Below are 12,829 nucleotides of genomic sequence, written 5' to 3' on the forward strand. Positions count from 1 at the left end.
GGTCACGAACCCAGGAGAGCCAATGCAGGCGACGTCTGCTGTGTTAGCAAAGGCACTCGCGTCGGTGATTTGCTGTCGTAGCCCATTAACGCCAAATTCCGCAGCATTTTTCTAACGGATAGGTCCGTTGTACATCCCACATTGATTTTTGCCGTTATTTCACGCAGAGTTGCCTGTCTGTTAGCACTGACCACTATACGCAAACGCCGCTGCTCTCCGTCGGTAAGTGAACGCCGTCGGCAACTGCGGTTTCCGTGGCGAGTCTTGAACTTTGAATCTCGGAATACAGAATTCCTTAACGATTTCCGAAATGGAATGTCCCGTGCATCTAACTCCAACAACCATTCCGTGTTCAAAATCTGTTAATTCCCGTCGCGTGGTCATAATCGCGTCGGAAATCTCTTCGCACGAATCACCTGAGTACAAATTACAGCTCTGACAATGCCTTGCCCTTTCTTGTGTACGCGATACTACAACCATATGTATAGGTGCATATCTCTATTCCATGGTTTTCGTCACCTCAGTGTAATTCGTTTCATTTTTTTCCAACAGTGACTTATTAGTCTGATAGTACGGGGTGTTTATAAATGAATACCGGGGTTTTAACGCTTTATAGCATTTATTACATTAAACTTACAGTTATAAATGATATGTCAAATGAAAGAGCAACTCAAACCGTTGTGTTTGGCACCAGTGCGCATGCGCAGCACGCAATGTTTACTCCGCAGTCCGCTAGGAAGCGGTAGTAGCGAAGATGGCGACTAGTGAACAGAAAGCTTTTTGTGTTTTGCAGTTCGCAAAGACCGAATCTGTAGTTACTGTGCAACGTGCGTTCCAGCTGAAGTTCGGTTGTGATCCTCCAAGTGATAATAACATTCGTAGATGGTATCATCAATTTGCCTTTGTAAAGGGAAGAGCACAGGACGACCAAGAGTTAGTGAAGAGACTGTTGAGCAAATGAGACAGTCGTTCACTCTTAGCCCAAAGAAATCAGTCCGGAAGGCTAGTCATGAATTACAAGTTCCCGTGTCGACTGTTTGGGAAGTTTTAAGAAAACACGTACAACTATATCCTTACCGTTTACAGTTATTACAGGCTCTAAAGCCAGCAGACCATGGATTACGTGCCAACTTCACAAACGAAATGTCGTTCCATAACGATGAATATTTTCTGTATCATGTTGTCTTCAATGGTGAATCGACCTTTCACCTTAGTGGACATGTTAACACTCACAATGTGCGCATCTGGGGCTCAGACAATCCTTACGATATGGTACAAATGCAACGAGATTCCCCGAAAATGACGTGCCGTATCCCGGCGGAAAGTTTATGGGCCTTTCTTTTTTGGTGAACCTACTGTAACTGGCACTTCTTACCTTTGTACACTAGAGCAATAGCTCTTCCCTCAGTTGGAAGAAGATGAGCCAGAGAACTTCATTTTCCAGCAGCATTGTGCGCCACCTCACTGGCATAGCGAAGTACGTGATTGGTTGAACTTCACTGTATCCAAGCGCTGGATAGGCTGCAAGGGGCCCAATGACAGGGCTTGCTTTGCATGGCCTCCACGTTCACCCGACCTAACGCCATGCGATTTCTTCCTTTGAGGCTTCATCAAGGATCGTGTGTACGTGCCTCCACAGCCAGCAGACCTCCCTGAATTAAGAAACCGGATTGAAGCAGCTGTTGCTACAGTCACTGAAGACCCACTTATCAACATTTGAGAAGAACTCGACTATAGACATGACGTGTGCCGTGTGACAAATGGTGCTCACATTGAACATTTATAAGGTTCTTGGTAAAACTGTTTAAGTTGCTCTTTTTTGACGTATCATCTATAACAGTAAGTTTAATGCAATAAATATTATACAGCGTTAAAACCCCGAAGTTCAGTTATAAACACTCTGTATTCTTACATCCTGTAATTTCACCAAGCCGGCCGTTGTGACCGAGCGGTTCTAGGTGCTTCAGTCCGGAACCGCGCTGCTGCCACGGTCGCAGGTTCGAATCCTGCCTCGAGCATGGATGTGTGTGATGTCCTTAGGTTAGTTAGGTTTAAGGTAGTTCTAAGTCCAGGGGACTGATGACCTCAGATGTTAAGTCCCATAGTGCTTAGAGCCATTCGAACCAATTTGAATTTCCCCAACAATGTAGACGTTCACGTCTGACAGGCGGAATTAATCAGTAAATCAAAAACGACGTAATCTATGGTGGTTCTAAATGGCTCTGAGCACTATGGGACTTAACATCTATGGTCATCAGTCCCCTAGAACTTAGAACTACTTAAACCTAACTAACCTAAGGACAGCACACAACCCCCAGCCATCACGAGGCAGAGATAATCCCTGACCCCGCCGGGAATCGAACCCGGGAACCCGGGCGTGGGAAGCGAGAACGCTACCGCACGACCACGGGATGTGGGCGATGGCGGTTCTCTCTGTACATTAATTACAACTGTCGCTGCGTCCTCTGCAATAGTCTAGTGTATATCGAAGTAGGAAAAAGCTCTGTCAATAATTTTCTTCTCCCGGAGTGAAGAACTTCTAGGAACTGTTGACACTCTACGAAAACAAGCAAACACAAAACTTCAAGTGGGGAGCATTCGTCCAATGTCAGCGACAGGTCGAGGAAAACCCTGATCGGGTGTAAACAGCGACTTCGTAGCGCGTGTGCATCGCTTGCCCTGAGACCTCATGACGTGGGCGCGCTCTTTGCACACATTCCGTAGCTTGAGTACTCGCGGCCACCTATGACGTCAGCTGGTCACCGAGTCGTAGGTCGCAACTTGTTATCCGTACATAATGACGCTCTGCTCGTTTGATCTAACATCGTCACAAGCATTCTCCTTAAGCAAAGCAGTGTGGGAGTGAACGACATGCTGTTGACCGAAATGTCAACATGATCAGAAACTTTTGCCATCTGAAGGTGGGCATGAGAGCACGAAACCATTTATGGTATTGAACTAAAGCACTTTAAAAGTTTTTTGGCTGAGTACGTTATTGATCAACAATCATTATCAATCATGGAGTCAGCTGGCCGTGGTAGCCGAGTGTCTCTAGGCGCTTCAATCCGGAACCGCGCTGCTGCTACGGTCGCAGGTTCGAATCCTGCCTCGGACACGGATGTGTGTGATGTCCTTAGGTTAGTTAGGTTTAAATAGTTCTAAGTCTATGGGACTGATGACCTCAGATGTTAAGTCCCATAGTGCTTAGAGCCATTTGAACCAATCACGGAGTCCATGAGATCCAGCATGGATAAAATAATATTAAAAAATATAAAATCAGAAATAAAATGAATATTGGTTGACTGGATAACCAGGTCGTACAGCGTAAGGCACAGCGCTCTAGCTTGTGGCATAGATGGGTGATCCAAACCCGAATCAATCCGTGCGGTTGATTCATGACCGTGGGTTGGAGCAGCGTCGAACCTGAATGTGGTTTTTAGGCGGTTTCCAAGGCTAGTTTAAGCGAACGCTGGACCCGTTTCTAAATTCCGCCTCAGAGATTACGATACGCAAACAGTAAAAATTCGACAGCACACAAAACAAAGTTTACCCGATTTATAAACACGTGGCGCAACGACTTGCCTCCCTTAAGTTACCTTAACGACTGAGCGTCAGGAAGAGCAGCCGGCCATAAAGTTAAATAATAAAATAAAATTTTTCCAAATCCTGAAATAGTAGACCCTATACAAGACGAGATAAAATTTATGGAAAAGGAGGTTCAAAATGAGTCAAATGGCTCTGATCACCATGGGACTTAACATCTGAGGTCATCAGCTCCCCAGAACTTAGAACTACTTAAACCTAACTAACCTAAGGACATCACACACATCCATACCCGATGCAGGATTCGAACCTGCGACGTAGCGGTCGCGCGGTTCCAGATTGAAGCGCCTAGAACCTCTCGGCCACAGCGGCCGGCGGAAAAGGAGGAAAGACTGGATACTGACAATAATGGTGATAAAGCATTTTGCATAATTTACCCCACTTACGGTCTCAGATCTCTCAAAAGCAGTAAATATTGCTCTTCGAAGCAATACACTTTACTAAAAGGGCGCTATAAAACTAGCAGACAAATCTCCCTTCCAAGTATTTGGACAGCTGACTGTTACAGTCCCGCCGAGTTCTCCTGAGGTCTTTTCGTTGGTCGACCTAGCGGTCTTACACCTTTTGAGTTACAAAGTAGCAGGGATTTTGCGATCTTCTTTGAATTCCTCTGTTGTGAAGTTTCTCCAGTTGTTTTGGTAGTTCTGACGCTAATGTGTTCAGAAATAGCTCTGAGCACTATGGGACTTAACATCTAGACTTAGAACTACTTAAACCTAACTAACCTAAGGACATCAGACACATCCATGCCCGAGGCAGGATTCGAACCTGCGACCGTAGCAGCAGCGTGGTTGCGGACTGAAGCGCCTGGAACCGCTCGGCCACAACGGCCGGCCGATAATGTGTGGTGGGTCCCATTTTGAGTACCTCCAACGCATCTTCATTCCTTTTGTGACGCTGTTCGGTGTAACCAGTTGTTTGTCTGAAGGATTTAATTTAATAGGCTGTTAGTCTCTTCGCACCTTATGTCTTTCTAAGCTTCATTGCCATAGCACAGTACAGGTCTTGCTTTGGTCTTATAAAGGCGTATTCTGCTGCGCTTCTGGGTCATATTTTTTGTATACCAGGTAGCTTTTTCAGCTATGTCTGTTTCTTCCACAAAGGATATTTCTATAGGCTAAATATGTGAATGTGTTCACGCTTTCTAGAATTTTATTTTTCAAACAGATCTTACGTTCTACTGGGTATTTTCCAAAGAAGTTCAATGTTTTTGTTTTTCCAGTGCTGAAGTCCATGCTATGTTTCAAGGACATAATTTCTAAATCGTGTACAGAACCTTTCAGGTCATCCTCTAGAGATACTACAAGAAGTAAATCACCTGCAAAAGTAAAGCAACTATTTTTGCGTTTCTGTTGATTTGGATGAAGTCGTGTGGATTTGTCTCTCGCATTCTGCGATGGCTATGGAACCAGAACTGCAGTCAGCTGCTGCCAAAATACGGGGATTGGAATTTATATAGTGGCAACTATATATTCACAACCGATACGAAAGAGTTACATGTTTGCACCCGTTACTGTCCTTCAAAGTAGTGACCAGCGTTGTGTAGAACCAGTTGCCAGCGATGTGGAAGGCATAGTATACCGTTAGCAGAGCCTGTTCTGTTGATGGTGCGAATGGAGCGGTCTACTGCCTGTCGAATCTCTGGAACAGTTCTGAAGCGAATGCGATGAAGTGGTTCCTTCATCTTCGGAATCAAATCAAACTAACAACGTCTTTAGTCCGGGGAGTATGATGCATGGTACAGTACTTCCAAGTCTCACTGACCGGACAGAGCAGCCGCATCTTTCACTGTATGCGCCCGCGCATTGCCGTGCAAAATGATGGGTGGGTTGCGCAGAAAGTGTCGCCGCTTCTTTCGCAAAGCTAGTCGCAGGTGATGCTCCAAAAACGAACAGTAATACGCCTTAAGTCCTTGTGACTTTGATTTGATTCCGGCTATGATAATCTATTCTTTGTCAAAGTCCCCTATCAGTGGATTTCCCCATTTTGAGCCTATATCTTCCCTAGAATGATTTCGTTTTTTTTTCCTTTACTGTTATTTCAATTCGCCACGAAGGGAAAACTTGGCAGCGGATAAAACTTCTCTTCAGCCGAAGGTCATATTTATAAGCTGTTTCAAGATGTGCAAAAAACAGATCATTATAAATGATATTTCTTTTTAAAAAATCACATTAGTGGCCATCGACAATATTCATGATTTTTAAAACTTTTCTCATAGTGTAAAGTCATTTGGCATTGTTGGGAGACGCTGAAGGGCAGGTACAGACGCGTAACTGGAAAATTTTCCGTCCTTCACACACAGTGGCACTTTCGGTTTGTAAAGTCTGAAAGTTGTCTGTTTAGTGTATCCGATACGTGTAGGCATCTGCAATGGATTTGTGTAGTCTGGTGCTTTGTTTGTGTTGGATAGTGGTGAGAGAAGGGAGCAGGTGAAACCTGGTGCCAGTACAACCTACTGCTCTCGCTCAGCACCAAGGTGTCTGGCGAGCTTAACGTCCACATCCAATGGACGGGTCACCATCGACGGTGTCATGTGCCCTCACTTCATGACACATTGAGGTATGGTTTGGAAATTAATCCAGGATAGTTGCGTAAAGACCTGTGTTGAGAGACTTTCCGTCACCACCCCTCCTTCCCTTTGCCGTAAGGCAACAGCACGTGGCGTACCCAGGTGGTTACCTATAAGAGTACTTCTTCACTCCTTGCGTTGCATAATTTCTGTGATCTGGGGGGAACCGGTGAATGCAACGATTCTATGGTGTGATGGTGATGCTGGTGGGAGATGAAAATGATCACGCTCTGACGGAAGTGGAATGACGAGTACGATCATGGGCCATGTGGCACCGCAAGTAGCGACTAAAAGTCAAGGAGGTGGAGGAAGGAGGTAAAACGAAAAATGGTGTGAAGTGGAGCATTTTGAGTAGGGAAGGAAAGGAAGGTATGTCTCGGAGCGGATTTCTTCGTTGGATAGTGGAAACTGATTGAAATTCCGGCGAGAGAGGATGGATAAGGCACGAAGGTGCATGGAAAGTGGGATACAGATGTAGTGGTGCAACAAGGTACTTGGCTGGTGATTAGTGGGTGGGTTGTCGAGATTAATGCACTGGGTCCGAAGGTCTCTGTATGTCCATGTTTTTAGAAATGGTTCCGGGACTCGGCTGTCCGATGCAGGATGTCAAATTAAACACCTTTCAGCTGTCTAGCTTCCAACTTATTTTATTTCGCAACCAGTTAGTTTCAGCGTCTTACTACGCCATCTTCAGGCCCCTGACCGACGTGTAGGAAGATTCTACCTCGGTTCTGACCAAACCAGGATCTAGGGGGCCAGCAATACTGATATTAGTAGATTTTTGCTGTAGTGATCACTTCAACCATGATCCGCCGACGGATTTGGCATCCTGGATCCTATTCGGTTCTGCTCCTCTTGATTGCTTGCCTCACCGCGTTACGTGCTATCACGGTATAACTGTATATTTTTATTTTTATAATTATATATTTTATGGTTTTGGTTGGGGTGGCTTTAAATATTGTGGGCTAACATGAGACTTTTAATTAACTTATACCGCGATAACACTCGTACGGACATCGGCTGCCCCGAAGTACGTGCTACATAATATTTTTTCTAAACACAGCGCGCAACTCACCGCCTTCTAATAAATAGTTTACGTGAGCGCTGCAATTTAGAAAAGAAAATATGCTTATTCTTACGCAAACTGTAATTATTAATATGGGCCTCAGGGGCTACGGGTTATTTATGTACCAAATTACATAAAGATTAACTGAGATATTGCGGAATGTAATTATTTTCAATATTTATTATTCATTATTTGCAAGGAAAAACTGGAGAGAATCTCGTCTGCCGTTAGGCGGCCAAAATAAAACCTACTGAACTCATTCAGTGCTGTGAATTTTGGTAACTGAAATTACTTTTAACTTCGAAATTAATGAAAGATCAAAATTGAGAAGTCTCCCGCATTACATTTAATAACATGAATCGTCAGCGTAATGGCTGACTAAATTCTGCTAGGGGAGATGAGCTCCCTGCACTACGAAGTTCTGTAAAAATTTTGTTAATTATAATTAATGGTTGTGATCGTGAGAGGTGGCAACAAAGTCAATCATACACACTTTCTAATAACAATTTCTTTCGTATTTTTTTAAATACAGATAAAACTTACGTTAATTATCAGACAGCACTACAATGGCGGCCTATCGCTAGACGAAACAAAACAGGAGAGATAGTTCAATCAAAGCATTGTCTCTGATCTTCATGACCTGTTTCACATAGACATTATACCAAAAAAACTGTGTTTTGTTCATTACATCGATATTTGTGTTTTGATAATAAAACTGACGTTCTTTGCTATTTGTCATACATCGCGCACACGTACACAGTCTTGAAATAATTTATAATTCACACGTCTCATAACAAAAACTTCCTTTCCCTTTCTCCAAATGTCCATTTATGTCACAAGTTAATGCCATCTGATGGCGTTTCGGGCACGTAACGCGGTGAGGCAAGTATTCAAGCGGAGCGGAAACGAATAGGACCGACGTGTAGGAAGATTGTACCTCGGTTGTGATCAAAACAGGGTCCAGGGGACCATCAGTACTCATATTAGTAGATTTTTGCTGTAGTGATCACTTCAACCATGATCCGCCGACGGATTTGGCATCCTGGATCCTATTGGTTTCTGCTCCTCTTGAATACTTGCCTTACCGCGTTGCGTGCCATCAGATAGCACTAACTTTGGCTCTGGACAGTGGTCATAATGCTTTGGCTTATCTGTGAATGTGTATACTCGGAATCAGAGCGCAGTGGTGTAGAGGTGCCGGGTGTCTGTTGCAGGAGCGGCCACCATGTCGGGCCACGTGCTGCAGGAGCAGAACAGTCGGACGGAGCTGATCATCGCCGCGGATGGCAAGAGCGCGCCACAGCCCGCAAGCCGTCTACCCCAGTACGCTGCAGCCGTCATAGGTTAGTACGCACTGTGGCCTGTCTTAAGCGCTAGCGGCAAACGTGCCACACCAGAAAAACTTCATGTTTCAAAAAGATTCCCCCGCAAACTACATCTTCCAACGGGCTCCGCCACCACTCACAACTCTCCTTTTATTTATATTCTGTACGACACGTTTCGGGAAATGATTCCCATTTTCAAGTGCATTGTCCATGTGCTATGCCATTTATTCGTGATGTTTTCCACATATGAAGCGCTGCAATGTTCTCTTATCTTTATTGTAGTGCACAAAAATAACAGTCGATCTTTACAAAGAGTTACTGATGAACTTTGGAAAGAACCTTGCGGTCTTCTTGTGGTCCACTTGCGCAGAAACTAAACACACATTAAAAATCACTCACAACTTTCTGTTTACAGCAAGCAACGTTTGCTAATTTCATTGTGTACTGTGCACAGAAAATTGTACGTGATGTTTGATACGAGTGACTTTCTGTACTGACGCAAATGAAACTCTTGCACACCCTCAAGGGCGGACGTTGATGAAAACACACACTGTTTCAAAAGTGCACCAAATCCACTGTTTTGGAGATATGGCAATGAAATTTTCTACCACGCTTTACATGAAAGTAACACATTTACATATAAAAGCCTTTTATTATATATATTCAACTTTTTTTAATGAAATTTGAAATTTTATTTTCAAAAAATAATGTATGTTCCTTTTTCTCAGAAAGTATTCAAGAGATTTCTACAAAAATTTCTCTGTTTCATCTCTTTATATGTTGTAAGCTCCTCTCATGAGGGTTTTGAAATAGGTCAAATAGGACAATTTTCATAATTTTTACTTATAATTCCACAAGTACAATTTTAGATTCATGCAAAATTCCAAGCACTTTGCCCTGTATCTCAACTTGCAATCATAATTTCAAAATTTTCTCTTGAGACAAAGTTTATTAGGTTCACAGAAATATCTGTACAAAATTTCATAATTCTAGCATTCATATAGTCTGAGGAAAAGGTACATAAATTTTAAAAAACAAACTTTTCAGGAAACGCAATTTAAAGTTCAACCTAACTTTTTTCCTTACGTCACTTGTTCAGAAGGCACCACATTTGTACTCTGGATCGTCTTTCCCTTCAAGGCTTCTCTTCTGGTTTCTTGTTGTCTGTCTTCTTTCCTTTACCAGGTCTTCAACTGACCTTTCAACTGCAGAGACGCGCTGTAAATCTATTTTTCTCAGGGTGTGATGAGCAAAATTTCCTATTTTGAAGCCCATTCTTTGTAATACCTTCATCCTCCCGACGTTCCCATTATTAAATACAATAACTGAATCATAAGTTACAATTATGACAACTTTAGCAGATGCAAATGTGTTTTTAGGGCATCGTTTCCATGTGAATGAATTTAGAGACTCATTTGGATTTTGGGTTTTGTCATGAACACACTTTTTGAGAAATGCAGGATCAGGCAAAGATGATTTATAAAACCAAAGAGTATGTATCACAGTCTTATAGATGTATCCCGCACACGTTTGGTTGAAAGTAATACACAGAATTGTTGTTTACTGAGCTGGCATTGAAGGGCAGCTTCAAAACGTGGGCGTAGCAGGGAGGCCGCGTCACACTTTTAATTAATTTTTAGGCACTTCTGATGCGATTTCAACATTGAAACTTCGGTAACTCATTGTCCATGAAGTGTACTAACAAATAAAAAATAAATAAAAAATTTGCATATTTGGTCAATTTCATCAACGTCCCCCCTTAAGCATCGAAAATCTTAGGTTTCTATTCCAACGATTGTACTAAACGTTTAATCTATGTCACTCCTGTATCGGATCTCGTTGGGCAATCGGTTTCGCTGTGCCTGCCAGTCACGCCCATTTGCGTTTATTCAACCTGTTTACAAAATTATAAAATATGCTAGATCTGCTTACAAAAGGTTGCAGGAATGGGCGGATTTTGCAGTTCTGCCAGGGTATGGCTCTCGTCCAGAGCAATACTGTTATGTCCAATCGAAAAGAGACCTTGGCTATTGCGGCGCTATATGTAATTCCAGTGAGTGAACGTGTTTGCCGGCAGATGCCGTGATTGTATTCTCAGTTGCACAAGGGTAGTTAACGGCTTCGGCACCAGTTTCCTCGTTTCTGGGGAGTTGTTTCCGCAGTACGCTGCGTGATTGATTCCTCCAAATCAGCAAAAAGGGCGGTTATGGAGTTTCTTCGTGCAGAAGGGGAACGACCTGAAACATTTTGCAACTCACTACAAGTTGGGAAACAGTGTGCACTCTGCCGCGCCTCCCACACACATCTTCCCTTTCCCACACATATCCTTTACTATCTGATCAAATTGGCTCCTCTCTTCAAATTCTTTTGACATTTATCCAAATCCCATACACTCTGTAAACTTTAAGATCAGAACTCCATTGTCTTTCGCAATCCTTAATCCTAGGCTGCCATCCCGCCAACACCAACATATATCCTTTACCCTCCACCTCCACACCCTTCTAATCCTGTCGGAAAGAAACTTCATGTGGCCCTCCGTTCTTCACCCAGCACTCTGCGATGACGTTCACCTGTCCTTCCAGCTATAAACATCCCCCATATCCTCTCATCCAACCTCTTGACCAACATAAGCCCACACTCGTTACGGATGGAGGTGGCGCAGTGTTTAGCACACTGGACTCGCATTCGGGAGGACGACGGTTCAATCCCGCGTCCGGCAATCGCTCCAGGCAAATGCCGGGATGGTTCCTTTGAAAGGGCACGGTCGACTTCCTTCCCTGTCCTTCCCTAATCCGATGAGACCGATGACTTCGCCGTTCGGTCTCTTCCCCCAAACAACCCAACTAACCCCACACTCGTTCTGCTTGCTCCAGCTCTCGACTCTCGGTCAGACACTTTCCAGCCCAGTATCGTGCCAATCATAAGTCAGATGCGGTTTCGAGACGCTGCCTGGAACACAATTTTACTTACACTTGACATTATTCAACTTTGTTAGAGATCAGAGTAATGTAAAACACAGAAGTGAAAAGTTCAACAGCCAAAATTCTATCTTTGGTGACTAGATTCAAAAATGGCTCTGAGCACTATGGGACTTAACTTCTGAGGTCATCAGTCTCCTATAAATTAGAACTACTTAAACTTAACTAACCTAAGAACATCACACACATCCATGCCCGAGACAGGATTCGAACCTGTGACCATAGCGTTCGCGCGGTTCCAGACTGTAGCGCCTAGAACCGCTCGGCCACCCTGGCCAGCTGACTAGATTCGGTAAGTCGAAGTTGTCATTATCGGATCGTATGTAAGTATATCTCAATTCATTTCAATAATAATATTTTTTACATAAAATATGATGCTTATTGCATTGACTACACAAGCTCATGTTGAAACAAGAGAGGAAAGGAGCTCCTTTCATCTACTGTGTGAACAAGAGCTTGCACAGTCGATGCAATAAGCATGATATTATATGTAAATCCTGTTTTATTATTGAAATGAAGACGTATAGCTTCTGCATGTTCTTGGAATGACGTGTCGCAACTTGATACGATATATTGTACATATAATGAAGGTTTATTTAGATGATTTGCGTATAATCTGATAACGGATTTGCCGAAAGCAGTCTTCAAAAATTAAATTATAACTAGCTATATTGACGAAGAGGCAGTGTGTGCAGGTGTAGTGCGCTTCCTTTGTTCACCATTACACCTCACACTGATCTTCCATGCAGCTAACAGCCGCATTTTCTTAGTCATATGGTTAACAGGACGTTAAGCCCAATGTTTCTCCCTACGTTGACTCTGCACTCGGCGCTCTAGGCAGTAACCTGAGCAGAGCACTTGTGCCTACGGAGCGCTGTTTGCCCAGGCATCGTTCAAGTTCGCCTGGTAGGACCTAACTAACGCCCGGCACCACTCTGTGACGAGTCCCCGCCCCGAGCCGACATACCCTGGCACCAACCCACAATTCCCCTCCTTGGCTGTCGACAGCGACCGCGGGCGCGCTGTCGGGCAGGCACCTGCATGGGCTACACGCATCCAGCACCTCGGCTCTGCACTCGACCCGTTAGGCAGTAACCTGAGCACTTGTGCCTACAGAGTGCTGTTTGCCCAGGCATCGTTCAAGTTGACAGTGTTCGCCTGGTAGGACCTAACTAACGTCCGGAACCACTCTGTGACGAGTCCCCGCCCCGAGTCGACATACCCTGGCGCCAGCTCACAATCCTGCTCCTCTACTGTCGGCAGAGACCACAGGCGCACTGTCATCGGG

General features: G+C 44.0%; 1 protein-coding gene across 1 annotated transcript in view; it reads left to right on the forward strand.

Moving 5' to 3' along the window:
* The window catches only part of LOC124605340 (facilitated trehalose transporter Tret1-2 homolog), a 68,704-nt gene that overhangs the window by 23,946 nt on the left and 31,929 nt on the right, over positions 1 to 12,829 (forward strand). The window contains exon 2 of the mRNA XM_047136947.1: positions 8,453 to 8,581. Within this exon, the coding sequence (XP_046992903.1) occupies positions 8,464 to 8,581 (118 nt within the window). The 5' untranslated portion in view covers positions 8,453 to 8,463. The remainder of the gene's footprint in view (positions 1 to 8,452; positions 8,582 to 12,829) is intronic.

Source organism: Schistocerca americana, chromosome 3 (genome assembly GCF_021461395.2).
Source record: "Schistocerca americana isolate TAMUIC-IGC-003095 chromosome 3, iqSchAmer2.1, whole genome shotgun sequence".
NCBI classification, from domain to species: Eukaryota; Metazoa; Arthropoda; class Insecta; order Orthoptera; family Acrididae; genus Schistocerca; species Schistocerca americana.